Source organism: Phasianus colchicus, chromosome 1 (genome assembly GCF_987193195.1).
Source record: "Phasianus colchicus chromosome 1, bPhaCol1.hap1.1, whole genome shotgun sequence".
Classification (NCBI taxonomy): domain Eukaryota; kingdom Metazoa; phylum Chordata; class Aves; order Galliformes; family Phasianidae; genus Phasianus; species Phasianus colchicus.
In genome coordinates this window covers 94,941,691-94,969,641 of record NC_143436.1, presented here as the reverse complement: position 1 = coordinate 94,969,641, position 27,951 = coordinate 94,941,691, and the positions used below count along the sequence as shown (strand labels likewise).

Genomic DNA, 27,951 nt, shown 5'->3' with positions numbered 1-27,951 from the left:
AAAATACTTCAATATTTAAACCCCAATGTCTGTACAAAACACAGTGGAGAAAGTGACATGAGAAAAAAAAAAAACCAACTAAGATGCAAAGTGTTGGATTTGGGTCGGGGCAATCTGATACACGTACAGACTAAAAGAATTCCTTGAGAACAAATAACAAAGACGGACTTGGGGGTCCTGGTGAATGAAAAGCTGCACATGAGCCAGCAGTGAGCTTGAAACCTGGAAGGCCAGCTGTACTCTGGGCTTCATCAGAAGAGGGGTGGCCAGCAGGGAGAGGGAAGAGGTTGTCCCCCTCTGCTCTGCCCTTGTGAGGCCATATCTGGAGTACTGCGTCCAAGCCTGGGGCCCCCAGCAGAAGAAGGATGATCATATGAAAGCAGAAGAAAGGTTTTTCATAGCTTGTGATTATTTGCAGTGTTATTCATTTATAAGTTATCTCAAGAAAAGTAAAACACCTGAAAGCGTGAACAACACAGTTTGTGAAAGACTAACCAATACAAAACAAAAGAGCGACTTCAAGCTGAGAAGATTTCAAGCATTATAAGATATATTTGTAATAAGAAACAGCACTAATAGATATCAGTTTTCTTCATGTGGCAGGTAATGTTCTAACCATCTATTGTTTGGAATTTTTTTGTTTGTTTATTTTTTTCCCCAGAGAAGTAAATCTAGTCTGAGTAATAAATACACACAGAAGTAAAGAAAATGAAAACACTGACAAGGAAATAACACAAAATAATTACAAGTGACATCACTGGGGAAATATAAAAATCCTCCAAGAACATTGAGTTCTTGAAGATCATCATGGAAAAGGAAAAGAGAAAGGGAGGACAGGAAGATGGACGGAAATGGAAGAGAAATCACAACATATTTCAATAATGAATGGTATAAGAAAAACCTAACACCTGAGAAAGCTGGATCTGCAGCAATTAGTAATTTTATCCTTTCAGAGAAAAGCAAAATCTTCTGCAATATCACTGTAACTGAAAAAAAAAGTTATACAGTGAATGAAGAAAACATCTAAATCCAGTTATAATCCAGAATTTCACATCCAATGTTCTTTGAATGAGGATCATGTCCAATTGAAGATAAAAACTATGAATTTCAAGAACTGGGGGAAAGCATTCGATACCAGCAATCACTGAAGACTGTGGAACAGCTTAAAGGGTTACATTTTATTAAAATTTCATTTAGACCTTATACAAACATATAGAACATATATAGCTTCAAAGGAAAGAAGGCTCAAAATTAAAGAAAAACCAATATAGAGGAAACCTGTTTGAATGTGCCATTAAGTTAAATTAAAAATATGTAGATAAATGTTATACATACGATTCATGTATGTGCAACAACACCCAACTTATATTTTGATGACTGCTTGACTTTTCATGGATATGTTGAGACAGACCTTACATTGAAAGACATCAGAATAAGTTGGAAACTTTTACACTAAGATTACCCAAATTTCTCTTACAAGTTCACTGCAGTGATAGCTCACCATGCAAGCAAGCAAAAAAGAAAAGATTTTTATCCAGCCTTCCAAGATCCAAGAAATATATATATACATTTTATTATAAATATATATATTATAAATATATTATATATATATATATATATATATATATATATATATATATATATATTTAAGTGCATAAATAAATTTGCCAGGAATAAAATAACCTGGTTACTTGCCTCAGTAAAAAGAAATACATGACAAGCTATATCAGTCCCATTCTACAACTTAAACAAGATGGTCAAAAACACAAATGAAAAGCTCAAGTTTCATATCATTCTTCCTCCCATTCAAATGCACAAGTTAAAACTAAAAATTCAGTTAATGTTCAAGGAGACAGCTAAACTCTACCAAGGCAAACATTTCTTTCAAAGCAAACAGCATGAAATAGAATTCTAGTTTTGTTGGCACAAGTGCTGAGATAGAGTTCACAGCTTCTCACCTCTAGATCTACAGAAAAAAAGCAGATGGTGATTTATGATTTAAAAATGAAACTGGGTCCCCTGCCATGACACATGCTAACTGAGGAGCATGGAATAACGTGCTAAATGATCCACAGAGAGTATAAGTTTCTGTATTAAATGCCGTCAAAAGACCCGTAAAGAAGAATAGGCAATACAAAATACGCAAGAAAAGTGGAGACCTGCTCATGTCCAATTGCAATGTTGAGCAGCAAAAGATATTGCTACTCTAATTTGTGTTTCCTTCTTTGTAATACCTCACAATTCCATTGAATTATCGTGGACTCCTTGGACTGAGCAGTGCATAGGGAAAAAGCCAAACAGTTATGAAAAGTATAGTGTTTTTATCTGATACATTAACTCATGCCAGTAACTCCATTTTGTTAAGCTTTATTTTTAACCTCTTGTTTTTATTTACTCAAAGAAATTGCTGGTTCTAAACAAGATGACAAAGTATGAAGGCATATGAATACATTTTCAACAGCATCTAGCACAATAACTGTTAACAAAATTGGATGCATTTAACAGTGAAAGTTACAGTTAACTTCTACAGTCTTTTAATATGGACATAAAGCTGTAAAAAGCATCCGATTTCCCTTCAAAACAGATAAGCATCTGTCATTACTCCATAGGACTGAACAGCTGTGCTGATAAATGAACAACTTTAACACAGACAAGTCTCATATGACTGAACATCACACACTCCAACAGGTTCATGCCCCTTATTCAAGCTTATTTTGAAAATTCAACATATCAAGTAAAAGGCTTCAGTGCTTAAATAAGTCTGCTTATCAAACTATCTTGCTTACAATCAACAACCCATAGAACCTTTCTGATTTTGTTCAAATTGATTTCAACATATATGAACAATTGAGAATCAACACGCTGCACTACCTGGCTATGGAAGTGGGCATCTTGAAAACAAAATCAAAATAGTGAAATTCTAAAATTGCCATTTTAGAACATGGGGTGGAGCAGGATATTTAACTTCATACTTTTTTAGAGTAAAAAAGTTGAACTAGCCAAAAACTACCTCAGTGAAAGACGTGTTAGCATTAACAGCATGTGACAACAATCTTTACTAAAGTGTCCCTAAAAACTGTTTGTTTCATATGTTTAATTGAAACAACTTATTGATATTCACAAACAACAAGGTTCATATTTCTTCCTCAAGGAAATTACTTTAAGACATTTTCATGACTCCCTAGGAAAAAAAAAAAAAAAAAGATTCCATTTAGCATTTCAGTGAAATCAGATGGGAAGTCCTAACAAAGGACTAACTCTCCTTAATGCCCTTATTCTCACTTCATTGTGTCACTGATGTCCCATGACAGCAACATTAATTTGACATGGATGAGTTATGATCCACTGTTTCTTGCACAACCCTCAGGAAGCCCAAGGCAGAGTTTTCTACTTTGGGCACTGGGGCCAGAACGACATGCATAAAACCAGCGATTTAGAAGGAGCAATTAAGCTACAGGTTGCTCTGCTGTAAGCAGTTAACCAGCTGTGCCTAATAAATTATTTGATTATACAACATCCTATGGTTTTGACATCGATTGTAACCATGCATAAAACTAACATTCAGGGATTCTGTATGTTTGCTTGTGTGATTATGTTATTAATTCTTCCTGGCAATCATTAATGGACCCCAAAAAATCCAGAACTATTGGGTTTCCCATGCAAACTGTCAACACACTCACAGCACCTCAAAAATACTGGTTAAAAAAATTTCCTGAGAAGGAAATGGGAAGTGCTCCTATTTGCAGATGAGAAAGGAAAGAGGTCCAAGCAAAGCCATTTGCACACACAGCAGAAATGGATAGGAGTGAAACTGAGGTGTGTATATATCATCTGTATATATACAGTGGACATACAGGCATAAACATAAACATACATAAACAACCATAAAAAATACTTCAGTAGAGATATCAAAAATATCCAAGAAACTCCTGAAATACAAGCCTAACGTATATGTATCTTGATGGGTGGAATACCATAATAAGGTACGCACACTTTTTTCTGTCACCTACACTACTTTGCTAAGTGAATCTCCATCATCTCTATGTGCATTGCTTCGTGTTTGGGAGCCATGGACATCCCATTTCCTAGTCCTATACTGATCACATACTATGCTGCCTCCTTACAACAGAAAGAGAAGTGTGCACGGACAAGAAAGCCACATTACACTGTCACAAGTACTGATTTACAAACACTGAAGTGAACTCACAATCACTGCAAGTCTAAACAGCTGCTCCTATTTGACCATGTTCATTTCCTAACAAATGATGGTATGCGAGCCCTCTTTATGGAGAGGGAACCATACTCTCATGTGGCCACAAAGAATCACAAACAACAATAAGTGATCTCTATTTCAAAGCATCAGTCTTTCAGTGAGGATCCAGAAATTGTCAAGATTACTCTGATGATCACCACATATCACATGTAACAAAACTCTGAATTGAGCGCTTCACAAAAAATGCAGACGGCAATTCATAAACTATTAAATGAAAAATTATGAATAGCAAAGAGATGAATGTAAATTCATTTATCCACGGATAATACATGTATAAAAATGCAAATTTTTCAGGATAAATTATTCACAATGAATGAGTCAATCAGTCCTATTCCCTCACAGGACGCTATTTCCAGAAGCTATTTATAATTGAGACAAAATTGGTGTACTTGTGTCATCTATTTCTGTACAACAGGAAAGCGCATGATAAACTTTTCTTTTTATTCCCCTTATTAAAGCACTCCATGAACATGAATTGCAACAACAATGAATACATGAAGCCACTGTAATTGATATTGCAGTGAAAGCAAAATTACACAAGAATGGATTTGCCTAACATTAGATTTCTGTAGTTCCAATAAGGCAGTTAATAACTTATCTAACTTATTAAACAATGAAGATAGCAAACCTTTGAAGAAAATGGTTTCAGAATTCCATCAGCATCACATAAAACACCTGCTTGTTCAAGAACTGTTCTTAAAAAGCAAACCTCAGTAATTCCCAGAAGCTGGAACAATCAGAAAAATTGTAGAAAAAAAAAGTTAAATCACACACAGATCACCACACAAAGGCTTTTGGCAAATATAGCCACATCAAAATCAAGGAGTAAATCTAGTGATGCTGTTTTACAAGCTAACAGTTGGCAAGCTAGTCCCTTCCGCCAACTTGATAAAAGTTAAGAAAGAAGAACACATTTTTTCATATATAATTTAAAGGTTAAGCCAGACAAGCCCTTAGAATAAGAATCTAATTAGTTCAAAAGGCTCAGTTCAAGAGACGTGAAGTTATACAGGCAGAGGAAGAAAGGAGAGGCAGCTCAACCAACAGTGCTCCTGTTAGTAACATCTGAGTCTCCCACACTGATAGAAATACTTGCATGTTCATCCTAGTGATCTCATTTACCAATCAAACACCTCAGTTAACAGAAAAAGGGATTATTTATGTGAATTCTCACTGAAGTTAATATAGCCACATTTCCTGGCTTTGTAGAAAAAAATCTTCTTTTGCATATGGCTGAGTTTTCTTCCTCCCTTTCCTAGAAATGGCACGTATTTCCCTAACGGCATTAAAGGTTTAAGAAATAAATTGTTAAACTGCATTTTTACATCACGCTTAAAATAATCTAAAATAAATCCAGTGTCTTTTCAAACAGTGAAAAAAAGCATTGGTCCAGATTTATTTTTTTCCAATACTGATTCACAGACAGACAACAAAGAGAACATAGATTCAAATAAAATGAAATGAGATTCAAAATCGCTTCCAGAGTTGGTGCTGAAAACAAAGCATGCACATGGGCCCACTAGGCAGCACTCTTGTAAGGCATAAACAGCGTCTGCAATAAACTGCTTAATGCTGTCTTGCTGGTCATAAAGTCATGAAAAAAGCCCACGGATATGCTATTTTTTATAACACTTCAGAGCCCAGTGCAATAGAAAATATATCTGGCTTTCTGGTAGTATATGTTTTGGGAGTAGATTCTAGTGAATTTGAGTTTTATATAGGCTTTTGTGATACAGAACCTGAACATATTTTTTGTTGGATTGGACCATTAGGTAGCTATAGCTATTCTCAAAGGACAGCATAAGTAACAAGCATTCTGAAACCCAGTGAAAATATAAATCACTGACAAAAAGACTAGGATGAGAAATCCTTTATTTGACATTTCCAGTACTTCTCACACACTTAAAAGAGACATTAATGTTTCTAAAATATTACTTGGCATTCTTTCATCCATAAAAAGACAAACATAACTTTACTAAATATGCTTTCTTCTTCTCATAGCTATCAAGAGATAAAATATTAAATATTTTATAGTACAGCAGAATCATCACAAGTAAAAAGAATTACTTGTAATTCTTTTCATACCTTAAGGCATGAAAAATATCATGAACTTAGAATAAAAGAAATATTAAAAGTATTTCTACTTTATCTACTTTTCAAAAAAATAATTATAAAAATGTTAAATTAATTGAACCACACCTATTAAGGATGCACCCTTTCATCTCTTTAAAGCCTTCAGACAAAACCTCTGCTATCACACTTCAATAACTTATGTATGTTTCTCTACTTCATACTTCTTCATTTTAAATGAAACATCAGCGCTTCCAACCTTTTCCATTTCCAATTAATATTGTCACTGCCAATTTCACCTCCATTGTTTTCAGCAGAGCATTATCTCCAGATTCTCAGTTTCAGCTACATGCAGATCTCACCATTCACTCCTGCAGAACAGCCTTGCTAAGCCAGCCTTTCCTATCTAGTCATAAAACTGAAGCTTTGGTCCAGATGCTCATTGTTATGATGACAGGTGAGTGCAACATCTTCATGTTTCTCATGAATCCAACCTGGCTCCTTCTTAATTCTTTGCAGGAGACAGTATTCTCGATTCATTGCTTTGGTTACACCACCATTTTTGTTGTCTTTTTCAAAATAGTTCCTTTGTTTATTCACCACAAATGACGTGTCTCCATTCAGGGCCTTTCCTGTCCTATGCCAAACTCCATACCACCTCACACACTACCCACACTGCCTCCTTCCTTCAGTTCTCATGAATGCTAGCTTTTTACAACTGGTTCTTTTTATAGGCTTTTTCAGCTCGGAAAGCAAATGGTATCCTGTGCTCCATTAGAAGAGGGGTGGTCAGCAGGGACAGGGAGGTGATTGTCCTCTTCTACTCTGCTCTTGTGAGGCCCCATCTAGAGTACTGTGTCAGGTCTGGAGCCCCCAGTACAAGAAAAACAGAGGGCTGTTGGAAAGGGTCCAGAAGAGAGCCACAAAGATGATCGGGGACTGGAGCACCTCCCCTATGAAGTCAGGCTGAGGGAGCTGGGCTTGTTCAGCCTGGAGAAAAGAAGGCTGCAGGGTGACCTCACTACAGGTCACAGATACTTTCAGTACCTACAGGGAGCCTACAAACAGGAGGGGAATCAACTCTTTGAAAGGGTTGATAACTGCAGGACGAGGGGAAATGGTTTTAAGTTGAGGGAGAGGAGATTTAGGTTGGATGTCAGGGGAAGCTCTTTACAGAGAGAGTGGTGAGGTGCTGGAACAGGCTGCCCAGAGAGGTTGTGGATGCCCCGTCCCTGGAGGTGTTCAAGGCCAGAATGCATGGGGTCTAGTATTAAATGTGGAGGTTGGTGGCCTTACCTGTGGCAGGGGGGTTGGAAATTCATGATCCTTGAGGTCCCTTCCAACCCAGGCCATTCTATGATTCTGTGATTCTGTGTTCTTAAGTTTGCTTCTGACACGTATCATTTGTCATCTTTGCTCTTACTGCTGTTGAAAAGACATGCTGCTAAAAAGATCTTTCAAATGCCTTCTTAGGGTCTTAGGGTCTTTTTGCCTTGACACCTTAGCACAGACAGTATGTGAGGCTTCTTGTTTCTTTGCACAGGCCAGACTGCTGATATTCACCCATTATTTCTTATTATAAAGGAAATGTGTGTTCATGTTTCATGTTTAATTCCTAAGCCAAAGCAGTTCTGTTCCTAGATAATAATGTAATGCAAATAATGAATGGCAGTAACATCATGCTGAATTTCCTAGGTTTGTAGTGCATGATTTTAGAACTACTTGTAGCGTTCTAAACATTATGCACTTGAACAGACGGACATATGTTCTCATATCTGAGCCTAATTGAATTATAAAGACTGAAGGCTTGCCAGTGTGACTCCCATCTACAAGAAGGGTTGCAATGAGGATCTGGGGAACTACAGGCCTGTCAGCCCGAACTCAGTGCCAGGGAAGTTTATGGAGCAGATTGTCTTGAGGGAGATCATGCAGCATGTGCGGGACAACTGTGGGATCAGGCCTAGCCAGCATGGGTTCACAAAGGGCAGGTCCTGCTTGACCAACCTGATCTCCTTCTATGATCTAGTGACCCATCCAGTGGATGAGAGAAAGGCTGTTGATGTAGTCTACCTAGACTTCAGCAAAGCCTTTGACACTGTCTCCCACAGTATTCTCCTGCAGAAGCTGGCAGCCCGTGGCTTGGACAGGTACACTCTTGGTTGGGCTGAAGGGCTGAGCCCTGAAAGTGGGGGTGAATGGAGCTAAGTCCAGCTGGCAACAGGTCCCAAGTGGTGTTCCCCAGGGGTCGGTGCTGGGGCCTGTCCTCTTCAATATCTTTATTGATGACCTGGATGAGGGCATTGAGTGCACCCTCAGTAAGTTTGCAGATGACACCAAGTTGGCTGGAAGTGTCGATCTGCCTGGGGGTAGCGAGGCCCTGCAGAGGGATCTGGACAGGCTGGATAGCTGGGCTGAAGCCAATGGGATGAGGTTCAACAAAACCAAAGGCTGGGTCCTGCACTTTGGCCACAACAACCCCAGGCAACGCTACAGGCTTGGGACAGAGTTGCTGGAAGATTGTGTAGAGGAAATGGACTTGGGGGTATTGATTATGCTTGGCTGAACATGAGCCAGCAGTGCGCCCAGGTGGCCAAGAATACAATGGCATCCCAGCTTGCAGAAGAAACAGTGTTGCCAGCAGGAACTGGGAAGTAATTGTCCCCCTGTACTCAGCGATGATGAGCCTGAGCCTCAAATACTGTGTCCAGTTTTGGGCCCCTCACTGCAAGAAAGACACTCAGGTCCTGGAGAGTGTTCAAGGAAGGGAAACAGAGCTGGTGAGAGGTCTGGAGCACAGGCGAGGAGCGGTTGAAAGAGCTGGGATTGTTCAGTCTGGAGAAGAGGAGGCTCACGGGAGACCTTATTGCTCTCTATAACTACCTGAAGGGAGGTTGTTGTGAGCTGGGGGTCAGCCTCTTCTCTTGTATAACTGGTGATAGAAGTAGAGGGAATGGCTTCAAGCTGCACCAGGGGAGATTCAGGCTGGACTTAGGAAGTACTACATCTCTGAAAGAGTGGTCAGGCACTGGAATGGGCTGCGCAGGAGGTGGTGGAGTCACCGACCCTGAAAGTGTTCAAGGAACATTTGGACATGACATGGTTTAGTGAGAGCTATTGGTGATCAATGGATGGTTGGACTGGGTGATCCTATGGGTCCTTTCCAACCTTGGTGATTCTATGGTTCTATGATTCTAAGTCTTGATGTATTAAATCTTTATGTATAGCTGCTTACAGCTAATTTAAATATAACAACCTCACCGAAATGCAGCATTTTTTCCTGAATAATGCACACTAAATTTTATCTAAGATGCACATACAAGTAAGAAAAGCATTACCAAAAAGGGCTTTGATTTAGGACCAACATATTTGCGTAAAAGGCAGATTATTTGGAAACAAGCTACTGAGGCAATATTGAATCAAAATGACTACATTCAGCCATAAATTTATGGGACCCCCCCAACTACCCAGGGTAATAAGTCTTGTATATTATTACTGGGAATTCTTTCAAAGCCCAAATCATTTTTAGTTTGCAGAGCTCTCTAATTTATTTTCCATGGTTGGGAGGAATCTTCTGCTAAACTAAAAATACAGTTTTACCCCCCCATTATCTCTATACATAAAGAGCCACAGAGCTTCAGGCTAGAATTAACATGAGATAGGCTATTATGACTGTAAGAACATTTAGCAATCCCTGTTGAGTTCACACTTCATAATAACAAATATCCTCTCCGTAATCTTGCACTTCCCTCCCCCCGCCCCCTTTAACTTGATGCCTTGAGGAGTGTTTGAAGCTTATGATAAAATACTAACAGTATTTACCTGTTTTGTTGATAGCTTGGGTTTCCGTTTCTCCTTGGGCAAAGACATTTAAAAATACAGTATTTGCAAGTAAATGCTTTTAAAAGTATAACCCTTGATTTCAAGAATGCCCTACAGAAAAAGGATGTCCTACTGCACTTGATTATTGAAGCAAAAGTAAATCTGCTTGCATATTTTATAATGAAGTTTCTTCTTTCACCAAGGAAGAACCTTGCAATCAGATGTGAAGGTTAAAAAGGATGCACTCTGCAACTCAAAAGCATTTTATTATCACCAATCAAGGTAATAATTAAAACCAGATTTCTCTAAGGAGGGGCTAGACATTTAATGGGTTTTACAAAGTACTGAATGTTATGCACGTGCTAAATGGTGCAAAGTACTTATGCTGTATTAAGATGATGCTGAAATTCAAAAAAAAAACCTAAGGTATAACCTTGCATATGTAAATATCTCTATATATTTTGATACACTGTGTTTTCATACAATGCAAAACTTGTTTGCCTGGTTACTGTATTAAGAATTTGTTTTCTCACCTCCTTGCTAACTCTCTAACCCCCCCCAAAATTATTTGCAAATATATCCAAGAGTAAAAAGTTAAGATGAAAACAACATCTTTTAAGTGTTCAGAGATCCAGCTGACCAAAAATGCTTCAATCTATACAGTAACATCTCACGTTGAATATATTAGTTTCCCACTTTTTTTTTAAATTTTGTCAGAAGCCTGTGAAGCAAATTTAGTGAACTACCAGGCAAAATATTGACATCACAGAATCCCTCATTTAAACAGACAAATTCAGTCTCCACAGATCTCACACAGTCCTCAAAAGAACAAAATAAATCAAATTATGATTCCATACCTAAATGTGTAAACCATCTCTAAACATCATGTACGGCACAGATGAATAGCAGTTCTTTGAAAAGTGATCTATTTTAGACAGACAAAACAAGAACCAATTATTTGTAAGACTAACAAAACACTGTTTCACATACATGTCCAACTCAACTTATATTGCAAAAAGATAACAAGACTGTCTTGTTTCCCATCTTTCATATTCATTTTGACAAAATTTTCTAAAATTTATGAAAATATCTTCCTGGGAGGTGAAGGGAAAATGTTTTAAAAAAATAAACCATGTTTTAAAATATAAACCATTTTAAATAGATAATCCACTGATTAATCTTGTAGTTCACTGACTTCATTCCCATCACAATCTGGCTTAGTCTAACTATTTTTACTTGAACAAAATTCAGTAATTTTATTTGTAGACCATTAAATACTTTTTGTTACAAAATATACCTTTAAATTTAATTTCAATGTTTCTGAAACTTTCATATCTGTATATTTGCCAGATGCAACTCCTCCTCTCTTCCAATGAATGAGGTACTTTCCAGTTCTTGTGAGTTTTGCAGAAAAATTACTGAAAAGTTGCCTGACCTTTAAGATGGAAGTAAATGTAAAAGCACAATGTAAAACTTTTTTTCTTGCATACATAAAAATCGTTTAAATTTGACCAAAGAAGAGAGAAGAATTTCAGACCAATAATAGCAGAGAGAACCTCCAGCATCTCACAGCTGCACCATTTCCACTACTCCTCTCAATCCTCTCTGTTCTCTCCTCTAGGACCTTCTTCATTTACTCCTACTGTTTCTGCCTTTTAAACTCTTTTTCCCAAATTTCCATGCAGGCTTTTTGCTCCACACACACCTTATACAATGGCCGCTCATCCTCTCTTGCACTTTTCCAGATCACCTTCTTCCTAGCTACTCACAGCCTGTTCTCACTGCATACCTTACCATCACCTCCCTGCTCTGGAAAGGAAGCTGTTTTCCGCATTACTAATGAGTGCAATTAGACTTAACATAATGATACATGCAAACAGCCTTCAAGGGAGTCAAACACATAAATCCAACCATAACTTTCAGCCTATGAAATAGTTGATTCTTGCACAGGAAAAAAAATTCAAGCATTTAGTTGAGGTGCAACTCAAATTTCTACAGGCACTACAGTTCTCTTCCTGATGTTTGCTTTTACTCCTTTTCCCAACTCAAACTACCTTTGTATTTCAAGGCGTAAGGCACATAAGCCTTTACAGCATGATCTCACAAACTCCTAGTTAGATGTATACCTGATGTGCCTGTTTTCCTTGGAGCTTCTCCATGATAAAGCGTGTGCAAGCCTCTGTAGGACTTGGCATGTACCCAGTTATCGAGGCCCCAAAGACACTTATTTTTATAAACTTATTTTACACTTTAAGCATTTCATATAACAATACATTTATACAGTTCTTTGATCGTTTATCTGTCAGGTTCCTCTAATTTCCAGCTTACTCACTTCATTTTTACTACACATGGCCCCATTTAATTTTTTTTGTATCCACAGATGAAGGCCCAGAATAGATCAAACAGAGTGCTGAATTTGGGTCATTATTCACAAAACATCCCAAGACAGCCTGTCTTAGCTTGTCAGATGAAGTTCACTTGTAAAGTTTCCCTCACACTAGAAATGAAGATAAGGGGGTCTAATAATTTTCATTAGACTAACTGATACAGTCAGAAAACTTCAAAGGTTTGAAGCACAACCCTGAGAGCAATCTCAAGGCTCATATTCACCTCTTTTTTTTCCTCCAGGTGTGTCAGAGAAGTATTTTTCTGCATCAGCCTTTATATCAAAAGTATGAAAAAGGTATGACTTGCAAGGGTATCTCCATATCAGTCATTTTGTCTGAGCACCTGAACACATTCAGTTTTAAGTAAACTGAACCTAGTCACCTGGTTTAAATTAAAAATATACTTAAATATTTAAATGGATGGCAGAGTAGCTTATGTATGCACACACATACAGTTGTAATTTGTTGTACTTTCATTTGAATGTGCTCAATTCTGAGTTCATACAGAATCACACCATCCTTCTTAACGCCCACCGCACAGCAGGGACTAAGGTCTACAGTGACAATTGCTCCTTCCTTCACCACACTGCACTCAAATATACTGTGATTCATACTATCACATGGACTTCACCTCTGCAGAAGACAGTGCTCTGGCCCTCGTAAATGCACTTACACGACTTGTGTTGATCATATCTGTAATGATAGAGTGGGCTAGGGCAATGGGAGCCAGCTGGCATCAGCTGTGCCTGCATCAGGGCAGCACCTGGACCCTTCCTACAGAGGCCACCCCCACTAGCCAAACCTTGCCACCTACACCCAGTAAACAAGCAATAATAAATCTGAAGAAATTAAGTTTTTCACATCACAGTCCCCAACCAACTAGAGAGTCGGCTCCCAGCCAGTTCTCTTGAATGTTTTCATCAGTGAGTTCAATACAGGAGTCAAAGGTATACTAATGAAGTATGCAGATGACAAAGGTAGGAGGAACTGTTGACTCCTTCAAGAGCAGAGAGGCCTCCTTGTGGAGAGATGGTGACATAACAGAGGGCTGGACAATTACCACTTAGATGGAGTTCAACAAAAGCAGCACAGAGAGCAGGACCTGGAGGGCAAGGTGTATAAGGAGCAGCTGAAGTCTCCTGGTTGGTTCAGAGCAGAGCAGAGGAGCTGAGGGGAGGCCTCATGATGGCTGCAGCCCCTCAGAAGGAGCGGAGGGGCAGCGCTGAGCTCTGCTCTCTGTGACAGTGACAGGGCCCAAGGGAACGGCATGGAGCTGTGTCAGGGGAGGGCAGATGGGGGTTAGGGACAGGTGCTGGGCATGGAACAGCCTGCCCAGGGCAGTGGGCACAGCCATGAGTGCTGGAGTTCAGGAAGCACTTTGACATCACTACCAGCCATAGGGTTTGGATTTTGGGTGGTCCTGTGTGGAGCTAGGAATTGGACTCAGTGATTCCTGTGAGTCCTTTCCAGCTTGGGATATTCTGTGATTCTGTGATCATTGTTTCTCTCACCACAAGACAACATTCAGGAAGAAATTTTGTGGAAAAATGATTTTCTGGCTGCACAGCTAATTAGCTCATTTGAAGAATAGCACAAACTGCTCAGTCTTTCTCTCAGAAAAGTGAGGTACTGAATGTCCATCACAAGCTCTCTCCTCCCCTTCATCTGTGCATTGTTAATGCCAGAATTTCAGTTGTGCTGGCTAACTCATTTCTAACCGATCCGATGGAACACATAGTAGCAGACATACAGAAATAAACTTGCAAAATGTGTATCGTTCACCTTACAGCGAACTGTTAAAACTCACAGAATTTGATGTCATCACACATGACCTAGATTTCGGTGTAGCAACTAGCTACTTGGAATTAATTTTCCAGAAATACAGATTTTAAGTATCACTGTCGTAAGATCCACATAAATCTTTACAGTGCTGCTATGCTATTCCAAGACATTGCTTTTCCATGCGAGGTTATAAAAGCAGGGCTGATCAGGGAGCAGCCACCAGAAGCACATTTTTTTTCTTTATTAGTTGGCGTAGACATTGGTTAACCAGGGCTACTCTATGACTACCTTATTAAAAATTGAGGATTGTAATTAGACTCTGAAAGCCAGAAACATTATTACTTTTTACACTCTTCTCTCTTGTGCCCCACGGTAGCTACGAATAGGCAGCAGATGCCCACTTCCCGCACACCCTGAACACCGGCAGCCCGGGCTGCGGAACACAGCGCCCGACCCGAGCTGCCGCCGCCGCCGCAGCAGCAGAAGAGGGAGGCGGAGAAGCGCCGCAGCCCGGCCCTGGCCCGCCCCTTGCCTTGGGGAGGAGGAGCCGGGCGCTGTGCGCGGTCGGGCCGCTTCCTGGTCACCTGAGGAGGAGGAAGGAGCCCGCTGAGGCTCAGGGGGCTCCGGCGGGCTCGGGACCGGCAGCCAGCATGGCTTCGCTTTTTAAGAAGAAGACTGTGGACGGTGAGCGCGGCTGACGGCGCCCAGGGGAGGGCGGTGGCGGTGCCCTCGGGGAGGCCCGGGCCCGGCGTCCCGGAAACTCGGGGGGACTCATCGGGAGGCACCTGGGAGCGGTGGCGAAAGACGCCGTGCCCCCCGGGGGGCGGCCGGGCTGGGGGCGGCGGTGGGAGCCGGGCCCCGGCGATCTCCTTTCTGTAGGTGCCGGGGAAAAGAGAACAAACGCCGTTCGTTGTCAGCGAGGGAACAAAACGAGCTGTGGGGGGAGTTGGTGGAGCCGGAATAAACAGAGAGACAAGTCGTGCAGGTCTGGGGAACGAGGGTTGTCCGTGGTGTCGGGATGGGCGGCTGAGCACCGCCGTGCTTCCCAGCAGAAGGCTGAGGTCACTGAGCTCGCTGCCGCACTTGTGTTGTGCGGGCCTTCCGACAAGTTGGTCTCGTCATTTCCACAGCCAGTCTGTGGGCAGAGTGTTCAAACAGATGCAGCGGTGACCTTCTCGAGAGTAAAGCCAGAAAAGATCGCTTACCTCACAAGGAAGTCCAGCGCGCAGCTGGCAGCCCTCGCAAAAAGCATTGCCTCCTGTAGCCAGCACCCAGGGCAGGGACGTGCCAGGTATGGGGCACAAGCCCCCAGGCTGGCTGCGTGGTTTGGCAGATGCTTTAGCAAGGAGCTGGACTTGATGATCCCCAGAGGTTCCTCTCAACACCTACGATTCTGTGATGTTCCTTGCCAGATCATTTGGGTCTTCATTTGAAAGCTGCGTGCTAAAAGTGACGCTGTGTGCCAGCCAATTGAACTTCACACAGGAAGAATACGTATCTGCTGCTTGTTCCTTCCCATTTCTGGTGCACAGTCTGTGGGGAGGGAGGAGGAGATGACGCTACATTCCCATGACAGCACCAGATCAGGCCCTGCCAGCCATCTCTGGTCCAGCCGGTTTGCAGGAACAGAGGTGTGCCCTCCTTGCCCAGAGAGGTGTGTGAGGGCAGGTGCCTCCTAGGATGGCCACCAGCAAAAAGAACAAAGCTAGGAACTTGCTTCTCACTTTTCTGTGTAGCCGATACAAGTTCTCTTCTTGTCCCTCATTTGCAAAAACAAATGGAAGGAGTTGTAGTTGCAGACAATCATTGTTTTTAGTGTGTTGCTGTCTTTATTTTAAGCCATGCTGTGAGATCAGAGAGAGGAAGAAAACAAGCATTGTGCTAGCCCATATGGTCTCATGACAATTTTATTTCTTACTGTCCTGAAGTTCCTACTTCTCAAGTTTTCTGTTCTAAAGGAATTTAAGATACTATAGTTAGAGCAGGTAGTCTTGTGTGTAGCTATTAAGCCTTTTCTTTCATTTTCACGCATGCAGCTGTCCAAGTAATATCCGTTTGTCTGCCTTTCAAATTACTTGCCTGTAGCATTGTATTCACAATAATTCTCACTGCTGTTTTGCTCATGTGTAGAATGTAGTGTTATGTTCTGTATCATTTTTCAGCTCTTCATTAACGTCCATTGAAAACTCAGTTTCCTGAAGATGATCTTTATGTAGTTCTGGGAGTAGTGGTAGCACTGCAGAAGGGAGTCTGTTTTCACAGAGTTTGTTTGCAATATATGTTTATTTGGTTGAAAACATTTGGTGGAAGTGTATGTAAGTGCTGCTGAAGATTTTTTTAATTAGAACCTATTCAAGGTTGAATTAATTTCAGTCCTGAATGTTTTACAATATTTCTTAATGGGAGAAAAATTGATGAAAAAAAGTGGCTGTGTATCAACAATTGATCTTTTATATCCTTTATGGCTTTATTTCTGTTTGTAACTATCCATTTGCACTGATTTTTCACATGCCTAAACATTTTTCAGTACAATAGCAGAACCCCATTGTGGCAGTCCTTCTGTGGATTAGACACAAAATTTAAGTGACAGCATGCTCCTTTTAAATTTCTAAGCAAAGGTTATCTAGTAGTAGATATATGAATTAGAAGTAGATAAATCTCCTCCTAAAAGCACCAGTTTATTTCCTTTATAAAGGTCAGAGGATTCTGAGTCAGATGCAGGCCTCTTACCTTCACCCAGGTGAATCACACCCATGCACCTGCTGTAAATTCTAACAAAAGTTAACTGCAACTGGCATGACTGATGCCCATATTGTAAGAAATTTTTGCTTTTAGTAAGTGGATATTACCAGTAAGTAAGCAGAACAGACAAAAGATCTGTGGAGGATGTTACATTTCGTGTGATGGTGTTCAAGCATCTGCTTTCTACATCAGTTGTCAGAAAACTATGCTATGAAGTCCTCCACACCTATTAACTTTTGGGAAAAGTGTGGGAATTCTAGCTTCTTGGTCTGACTTGAAGTTGAGTTGTAGAGATGTGATATATTTATGGAAGAAAGTAATCATCTCTGTTAAGCCAGAATAAGGTCAGAAGCAAGATCCTGGACTTGCATTTAAAAGTATCTTCGCTACTTTCGTGGACCTGAGAATCCCATAACTTCTCTGCAATCTGTATTAGGTTTCTTCAGCTGACTTCCCTGTTGCAGTTAGGTCTGACTTGTTGACAAAATCTGAACTCACATTGAATGTGTTAATCCTGAGTTACAGCTGAAACTTGCAGAAAAGTTTCTGTATCAAATCCTTACTGGGTGGTTAAGGATCTTGCTGTGGTGCAAAGGTTATGCTAAGTTATATGGCCTATACTGTTGAAACTATGCTATAGTCATGCTGTGTACATCAAATTGTATTTTGCCTGTATTTCATATATTTGAGATGCTGATAGTTCTGGTAGCTGACTTTGTTTTGAATGAAAAGCTGTCTAACATACAGCATGTGTGCAGAGTGCTTGGCAGACAAGATGTTTATATACAACTGAAAAGTGTTCCTAGCTGTAAATATTTTCTTTCCAGATATAATAAAGGAACAAAACCGAGAGCTAAGAGGTACACAGAGGACTATAACCAGAGATAGAGCAGCACTTGAAAAACAGGAAAAACAGCTGGTAAGTAGAACAGAGAATTTCATTTTAAAAACAAACAACTGCCTAACGTAACAACTTGCAAAGTGCTGAAGATAGTACTCAATGGATAACAGTTGAACACTGAAAAAATTGGCTTCTCCTTTTCGACTTTTCAGTTATTAAAATTTTGTTGGAAAACAATTTAAAAGTGATTCTGATGCTCAGTCATTAACATAGGTAGAAAAAGAAAAATTACATTTGGATTTAATCACTATATTCACATTTTTTCTCTCCATTTTTAGCATTCTCTATCCTTCAGAACGTGATTTTTTTCATACTAGGCTTTCAATCAATGGTATAGTAATGGAAAGACTGAAAGGTGTTTATGCTGACAGTTTTTATGACCATGGGTATTATGAATACCCCTATAGCATTATTCTTCTTGTTCAGCTAGAAGTTTCATAAAACTAGCCAATAATGTTAAAAATATTTGCCTAAACTAAAACTTCTTTAAAACTTCATGTGTGGGAGCTATCATGTATTCAATGAATGGATGCTGCAGCTGTGTGGCAGCATAATTAGATAAATGGATGTGACAGATGGTGTGGTTTGATGCATGAAGACATGCTCCGACTGGGAAAAGCTATGTAAATCCAAGCAGTGTTTCAGTAGCTGCTGAGGTGGTGTTTCGTGACAGCAGGTCTTGAGAGCTAAAATGAGGTCACAGATTGTTCCTTGAAGCTTTACAACAGGTAGGTTGTAATAGATGACTCACTGATAAGGCTTTTTCAGTAGGAAATATTCTAATTCTAGAAATATCTTAATTTTCATGCTTATTTGTGACATTAAATTCTATCAGAATTTTTTTGATATTTGGGGGGATAAAAATGAAATTAATTATGTCTTCAAAAAGAGTTAAAATATGCTCTTCAGTTGAGACAATTAATGGAAATCAAACACTGCTTTTTAAGAGTCAGATGTGATTTATCTATCAGTCAATTTCAGAACATTTTATTATGTTCTTTCCTCTGAAAGGGAATCCCTGATACTGTGCAGACAGTTCTATTTCAGTTCAGGAACCCAATATGACTATATAAATTTTATTATTTTTTTTCAGAAGAACCTAACTGAGTTGGATAAGTCCCAAACCACTGAAAAAAAGCCCATATTGTATAGCAGCTTCCTATCCAAATTCTGCTAAGTTAAGAATAAAATAATGTATATATATTATTTGATTTATTATCTGGATTATTTGTAGCCTGGCCTTGAATGCCCCCAGGGATGGGGCATCCACAACCTCCTTGGGCAACCTGTTCCAGTGTGTCACCACCCTCTGTGTGAAAAACTTCCTCCTAATGCCTAACATCTATGCCTACTTAGGAAGAAGATATCTTTCCATCTATTTCTGGCCTCTAATATTTGAATAGTCTTATGTTCCTTACTTGCTGACTTGCATTTTGAGTTGAAAATAGTATTTATAACACAGGCCTTCAGAAATTACAGGCTTTCAGGGAAGTCCTTGTGCTAGTACCATCTCTGTGGTAAACTTAACCATGGTCTTTCCTAGTTGTAAAGTTAATGCAACGAGACAGTTTATATTTGCCTTTAAACATGACTGTTTTTCATATTGTAGTAACCAGTGTTTACTTTTTCAGAGCAACATATCTTCTCATTAGTACATTTTTCTGGACTACTAGCGTACATAAAGTGAAGTATTTGTATTCCTGTAGAAGGTATATTTTCATGAAGAATTACAGTGCTGGTCTTAAAGCTGCTGCTTCTTAATCGTAGAAGTCAAAATGCACAACTGGCCTCATAAGAAGAACTAAGTTATTATGGCAAGATCTTCTTAAGGCTGAAGAAGAAAGTTGTTTAGAAAGTCTGTATTAACAAAAACACAAATCAAAAGGCATAATTTGAAAAAATCCCTGCTAACAGAATTATTTGTGCCAAACTTTTCCCTGGTACTTCTATATCTGCAGTTTCCCTGAGCTGATAAATAAGTCTGTTTCTTATTAGCCAGTAGTGTCTACGTTAAGTGCATGTTGTTGTAGACAAATTACAGTGCTTTTATTATGTGGTAAGTTCAGATAAGTGGCGTGGGCAAATAGAGCCTTTGTTTCCTATCTTTATTTACTTATTCCCCCAAAATTTATGAGATTATCTCTGAGCTGAAAAACTAGCAGAGCCTGTGGCCTCACTGTTTCTTCCATGGGCAGTGCAGCAGGAGTGCTAGTAAATGCAAGAAATCAAAAAAGATTAAAGTCATGGCACTAATAATTGGCTGGACATAATTATTTCTTCACTTTTTTTTTTTTTTTTTTAAGTGTTACTCCATACCCAGACATAGAATTGAACATTCACATAGAAATTAATGTGACATTATGTAAAAGTTGAAGTGAAATATTTTGGGGAATTGTGCCACCATACTACATGATTCAGTTTGGGTTTTAAATACAAAGCAGGACAGCTTTGTATTTATCTTCTGAAATAACCTTGAATAACCTCAGTAAAAAATGAGTTAACTGTTGATATAACTTAAAACAAACAAACAAACAAAAAAAAACAACAGTAAGAATAGTTAACACTAAAAATTTCTGAACTTGGGACTTTATTATAATATTTGAATGTTTGTTTTTGTTTTGTTTTGTTTTTTTTTAAACAGGAATTGGAGATAAAGAAAATGGCTAAGACTGGTAATAAGGAAGCCTGCAAAGTGCTAGCAAAACAGCTTGTACAACTGCGGAAACAGAAAAACCGAACGTATGCTGTTAGCTCTAAAGTCACTTCTATGTCAACTCAAACAAAAGTCATGAACTCTCAGATGAAGATGGCTGGAGCTATGTCAACTACAGCAAAAGTAAGGTGTTACAAGCATATGCTGCATTTTAATGTAAACGTGGAGTTATTTTGCATACAGTAACTAAAGGAATCAAGGTAGTGCTTACTACCATTAGCAGTGCTGAGGATACAGTAGGGGAATGTAATTTGATTTGTATTATGAATTTTTTGTCCAATTAGTCCTGCCAGTTAGAGCCTAACTAGGAGTATCTTCTTGGTCCAGACATCTGTCAAATGTTTGCATGATAAAATCCAACTTTAAGACCAGTGGAAGGGCTCTTCCAGTGGACATAACCACCACCACCAAAAAAATAACAGGCGACCATGCAATTACAATTTCTTGCTTGTATGTCATGTCACAAGCAGTTTTTATTGGGGAAAAGGTGGGGAATGCTTCATCTGGAAATCAAGGCAGTGTGTAACAGCAGCTTTATAGCTTGTGTGAGGTAAGTTATTACTTGAGATGATACATTTCTAAGGAAATTTAATCTGGGATTCCCTGTCATTTTCACTCCATGCTCTAAGGAACCAGTATTGCGTTAAGTTTTCTCACAGATCTTAGATCATAAAAGACTCTGAAAAATTTCAGTTATCTTAATCTTATGAACTTTTTTCCATTTCCTTGAACTTATAAATAAGGAACTTGCTTTTGGCAGCAGGATTGTTCAGCTTAAGATATAGAAAACAGAAGATGCACACATAATTGCAGATAAATAGTACTTCTGTCACAATCTGAGATAAACCCAGTTATGTGCCTTGCAGCTTAATGCAGAAAGTAATTGTTGCTGTGAAAAAATATTTAGAGGAGTATGTTGGCAGAAACAAACCCATCCAGTGATGAAGTTGTAGCTCTGCAGCCAAACTTTACTTTTCAGAACTAACCCACAAAGAGGTGGTGTGTCTGACTACATGACCAATCAGGTTAAACAGTTTACTGAATATATTGCCATAAGAGTCTTGTATGGGAACAAATTGATCTTGCTTTTGTAATTAATTATTACATCAGTGGAAAAATGTCTGCAATCAGTTGCCTCAAGAGGCATAACAAAATGAATGTGAAACTTCCAAAATATCATCAAAATACTTTTGAGCTTTGTGTGGCACTTATTTTAGATAAAGTTCAGTAAGTAGTCACCTGTTTTTTAATCAGGGGTCTTGACCTCTGTTTGCTAAAGATGCATAAATCAATGTAGTACAAATATTTTTTATGTTCATCTGTGAGTAGAAGAATTCTAAAGAACTAACATCCTACAAGTCCAGAACAAATTCTTCAATTAAAATAATAAGAATAGGAACACACCCTTTGAAATTCAGGTAATGTTTGAAGCACTTTATCATTATTGAGATGGTGATCAGGCACTGGAATTAGGCTCCCCAGGGTGGTGGTTACGGCATCAAGTTTTTGAGAGTCCAAGAAGCATCTGGACAACGCTCTCAGTCTCATGGTCTGATTTTTGGGTGATCCTGTGTGGTGTCAGAGGTTGAATTTGATGATCTTTACAGATCCCTTACAGCTCGAGACATTGTATAGTCACTTCAAGCAAAATCAGAAGTGAAAGAAGTAGTGCTTCTATGAAGCTAGTGGATGTACTAGCTAATTAAAGGGATGCTATCAAGCCAACTGTTACCTTCTTGGACATACTCTTTCACTTATATTGCTCGCACCTATATTTAGGTTTAGACATCCCATGAGAGATGTAGAAGCATGCTTCTTATAAGCAAAGACAGCTGTGTACTTCTAGTAAAACAATTGGTCTGTACTCGATACAAGAGTTCACTGTAAGCTAACGTGTACTTCCTGAGCACTTATGTATTTACTTTTCAGAAAAAAAATCATTTTTCCATGAAATTGTATCATAAGGAAATGATTGCAATTCAGTGTCTGTCCTCTAGTGGTGGTTGAAATAAGTGTTCTTCAACCAAATAAAAAACATACAGCCATTTACCTCTAAAATGTATGTAGCCTGCAAGTAAGGAAATGTTTTCCCCTTCTTTTCATTCAGATAAGGCAGATTTTTCCAAGTATTAAGGCAGCAGAAGAGGTGTGGTGTAAGAATGGCATATACATTTTTAAAAACTTATTTATTAGGTTAATAGAAAGCAGTATTTCTTACTAGGTGCAGACTGTACTATTAATCTATGTGTCTGCAGTTCTCATGGCATGTAAAAGGACCAAAAAATGTGAAATTTTGACTAAATTGTTTATTTTATTAGAGAAGTTTTATTCCCTCTTAATGCATATATTGGCCTTTTTTACTCTCTAACTGTATGATAATGGTGACTTTTCCCCCCATGTTATTAGACAATGCAAGCAGTTAATAAGAAAATGGATCCACAAAAGACACTACAAACTATGCAGAATTTCCAGAAGGAAAATATGAAGATGGAAATGACTGAAGAAATGAGTAAGTTCTGCATCTAGGAAAAATAGCTAGCTGCATCCCATAGCTCTCTGCAAGGGTTAAATCAGGTATAGAAATACAGATGTTTGAGGTTTTTTTTCTCCAAACAAAGAGATTAATAGCAAGTGAAGAGCAAACAATACAATGAATGTCTGAGCAGAGAGGCTGCCTTAGGTTATTTAGTAGCACTGGATACATAAATCCATTCCTTCTTTATGTGAAACGCTCATCATACTTCTAGAAGGAACATCCTGGAAAGGGTTTGAGACAACTACAAGGCTTTATTGGCATAACTAATAGGAGGTCATGGAAAAACTGCTTTTCATGTAGTTGATCATTCTGTATATAGTTTTTGTTTTGGACTTCTAGCAATTCAAGTTTAACTGAGAAATTACTGATCATCTCAGCTTTATGTACATGCTGGTATGGGATGTATTTATCTCCTTACTGATTTTAAGCCACAAACTTCCTTTTGGAGGGTGATAGATAAAGGAAGTTTTTTGTTTCTGATTGTTTTTGTTCTTTATCAACTAGACTACAGAGCTTCAACACTTTATTTGCCCAGAATTGTCTTGTTGCAATTCATAAATTAGATAACAGTTCTGCAACTTATTTGGAAGAGGAAAGTTTTAGGGAACTGTAGATGGTGTTTTTGAAAAAAAAAAAATCTTAAAACATAGTGGAGTGGTAATAGAGCAAATGAGCTATTTCACTGAAACCAAACGTTTTTACAAAAGCAATCATGTTGTATCATATTATACCTCCCCACATTTGCAGGCTTTGCAAGGCAGAAGTAAGAAAACCATGTCTAATAAACTGCCGCTTTTTCTTGGTATCTTATTCAGTGGTATTTTGGGACGGTAGAAAAACAGCAGTAGATTTTTGTAGTTTCTTTGCATAATGTAATATGTTGGTTTTTTTCTTTTAAGTTAATGATACTTTAGATGATATTTTTGATGCTTCTGATGAAGAGGAGGAAAGCCAGGATATTGTTAACCAAGTGCTTGATGAGATAGGAATTGAAATCTCTGGAAAGGTATGGGTATTTTGAGTTATTTCACATATTTCTTCCCCTTTGTTGATTTCCACCCTCTTCTCCCCAAGTATTTTTTTCTAACATCCTTTATTTTAAAGTCCTATTCTTGTAGTCAGGTTCTCATAAAGTGTATTCATTTGTTTAAAGAAAGTTCATTTGTCTCTTTCTAGATGGCCAAAGCTCCATCTGCTGCCAGAGGTTTACCATCTGCATCAACATCAAAAGCTGCTACCATATCAGATGAAGAGATTGAACGGCAGCTCAAAGCTTTGGGAGTTGATTAACTTGATGGTGATAGTCTGCCTTCTAATTATTCAGCTGCAGGCAAATGTAAAAAGTGCAAATACTTTTTCAATGCAACTGATGCCTAGGAAAACTCTGAAGCTGCAGAAATGACATCTTCAGGCTGATACTCTGGATGGAGAAGGAGACCACTTTGAATCAACTGATAGGGAGAACTACGCTTGCTGTGTCCATTGCATGCCATTGTCTTGAGCAGTGGACTGAATAGGGATGTAGCTCTAATGATAAATTCATACAGTCTGAACTCATTCTCTGTTGAATTCAAAGTTTTCTTCTCAGTTACTTTTCTGTCCTTAGAATTGGCAGTTCTGTAGCTGATGGTGTTATCTCCTAGGATAGCACCTGTATAATATATATCATTTTTATAAATCTATTCCTATAGAAGAATTATTAGTCTGTCATCTTGGCAGAAATAAAACTTCACCGTTACTCTTAGCTGAAATTATTTTGTTTTGATGACAAATAGCCTTGAAAGTCCAGCAATTTAGGCAGAAAGAAAAAGCAGTTTATGCAATTATTTCAAGTTTCTGCAGTAACTTTTAGTTGACTAAGTAGCTGATTATTCTTTTTATCAAAGGAGAAGGATACAGTCGTGCAGTTAATTCTACTGGAAAGGGATTTAGGTGTTAGTAAACTTCAATGCATGAAAGGCACTGATTGAACTCTATTGTACTGTAACCTAACAGTATTCCTGTGCCTTTATGTATATAAATCTAGTGCTCTTGATTTTTTTTTTTTTTTTGTCAGAATTAGTCTTTGAAAGGAGAGTAAACCATAAGAAAGATAGTTTCCACATTATGGCAAGAGCTCTGATGAGGCTCAGTGATGTTCAGAAATGCACCTGTTCAGAAATGCTATTTCTGCATCTGCAAAAAGGATATTTGCCTGAAACATTTGTATATATTTTACAGTATTTCTTAATGGGAGATAACTGTACATAGTTGAGTTTACTAAGATACAATTGAGCACACTGATGATAAACTAAATCTAATTCTCAGTTGTGAGGACAGTTTTGGATGAAACATGATAATTACTTGTCAAAACACTACAATAAAAGCATTCTGTTTCCATTAAGGTTTTATTTTTTCCTATGGTCTCTTAGCTGTATTAGCATGATTCTGGCTTTAGGTGGAATACATTTGACTAATGAAATAAAAACTTGACGTTTTTAGTAGATGACTAAGTCTGAGAATGCAGTTCCCAGTTAGAACATCCCAGATAGCGTAAAGTTCCTGAGGCCCTTACTCTGCTGTAGATTATTTGCCTGGTGTGCTGGTATAGTGGGGCTGTTCAGCAAACAGAAACAAATGCACTGTTGTTACAAAGAAGAAAGTAAAATACCTCTTAAGACTGAAAACAGAAAAACTTTGAGGTACAAGTTTCTTAAAAACACTTTGCTGCTAGAGAAAGTGCAGGAGGAAACATTAACTTCTGTGAATCTACTGTTGTCACACCATCTGCTTTACATTTCACATCAGCTGAGAAAAAAAGCATAGGTGAATCTTCCTATGTTTTTTTTTTTTTTTTACATGGATGTTGATAACAACTAGATAAAGTAAGGGATGTGCTATTAATTTGTGAGGCAGTGGATATGAACATTTAAGTTTATATATTGCCTATCTCTCTGAAATGATTTTTTTTTTAAACAAGTTATTTTGTAAAAATCTAATAAAAGTTTTTTTTATTCCACAGTGGTTCTGTCCTCTAGAAGTTAGTCCTAAACATCCTCCCCTTGGTGGGTTTTCTTTGCATTGTTAGATCTGTTATCTTGCCACTGACTTTTCAGCACCTGTAAGATTTCTGATACCATTCCTGCTTTTGGTTTTGGAGAGTTTGGGGAACTCTTTGGGCTCGCCAGCTACAAAAGCAAAACCACTGACTTGCCTTTTAAAGTGTTAAAATCCAAGCTTAAAGTCACAAAGACAGCAGATAAGGTCCAAAGCTTTTGACTAACCTGCTATCCAAATTACACCACTTTTTTTTTTTTTTAATAGCCCCATTCTTAAATATAAGTTTGACCCAAGCAATAAAGAAGCATAATATTTATTGAGCATTTGCAGAAGTTGTTGAGTCGAAGGCCCACAAACATTAAGCATAAATTTTGACTAAGTTTGCATTTCCTTCCTCTTAAGAAGGAGTTTCTACTCTTAGGCATTGAAGGAGAAACTGTAATGCAAAGTTAGATATAAAGTGTTATTGATTGTAATTTGGTTGAAGACCAAGACTTGTGTCCCTTCTGAGTGAAGTGCATACTTTATTCTTTCAGCAGTTGCTAAAACTGGGTGATGTTAAAACTTCAGTGATGAGCTTTTTCCTGTATCTTTAGGGTCCTTGAAATACAGTAATGAAGGCATTACTATTTAGCATCAGAAAGATTGCTTATCTGAAGTCATCATCAAGATCTATGCAGTGTTTCTGGAAACCGTTATCTGAAGTTCTGCAGCCCTAATTAATATGAAAATCTTTCAGTAGCAAAATGTTTGCAGGTTTAGTTATATTTATTTCAATTATAGTTAGTTACATATTTTATAGCACTCTGTAACCAAATTACATCTCCCTACTAAGAAACAAGTTCTTTTAATATTATTTGGAGTAGACTAAAACGACAAAGAAACCAACTCAGTCCCTCATACTCCTTTATCCTTGCTCACACCTTAACAGGAACTGAAAGTCTTCTATCCAGAAAGAACAACACAATTGCTTGATGCACCTAAAAACAGCTATACTGAGGCAGACCATAGTCCATGTCACAGAGAATCCCACTCCTCTGATGCCTGTAAGCGGTACCCAAGACAACAAAAGAACAAGATAAAGAAAATAAAGGTTGGAAGAGAGATTAGTAGTCATCTATTGAAGTTATTTCCAGAAGGTACATAATTTTACTGTATATGGCAGTTTGAGTGGCTTTCTCTTCTGCAGTCTCAGTCACGTGAATAAATTGTTAGCACTCACATTTTCTAGTAGAGGAGTTCCACAATCTAGTCCTTATCACACTGAGAATCACTATTTTGTTTTCTTTCTAACTTTACACGTTGACTTAGTTTTTACGTTATGCAGGGTGGTGAACAACCCATCTCCATCTGCTCTGTACAGCTTGTAATTCAGTAGATCACTGTAACAGTCAATGTACATGACTTCTCAAAGAGAGATAAAAATCTAGCTTGCTTAATTATTCCACTTACCTTTGATCAGTAGCTTTGTTGGTACTGGGTCCTTTTCTAAGTACACTGTCTCTTTCAGATGAGGATGATAAGGGCATACATCACACAGGAGACAGGTGAACCACAGATTTAGGCATTAGCAGAAGGTCTTGTTTTGTCCTCTGTTCTACTTCTAACAAGTTACCTATAGTTAGCACTGCCAAAGTAAAAGCAAAAAAAAAAACCCAAAGCTTCAAAGAAAAATGGCACAACCCATAT

General features: G+C 38.5%; 1 protein-coding gene across 1 annotated transcript; it reads left to right on the top strand.

Annotated features, from left to right (window-relative positions):
* The first annotated feature begins 14,846 nt into the window (after window positions 1–14,846).
* Window positions 14,847–25,606, top strand: CHMP2B (charged multivesicular body protein 2B). Its single transcript, XM_031612567.2, has 6 exons — window positions 14,847–15,015; window positions 17,901–17,992; window positions 20,616–20,810; window positions 23,094–23,196; window positions 24,123–24,229; window positions 24,400–25,606. The coding sequence occupies exons 1-6, from the start codon at window positions 14,982–14,984 to the stop codon at window positions 24,511–24,513; spliced, it is 645 nt and encodes a 214-aa protein (XP_031468427.1). The 5' UTR covers window positions 14,847–14,981; the 3' UTR covers window positions 24,514–25,606.
* Window positions 25,607–27,951: the final 2,345 nt, after the last annotated feature.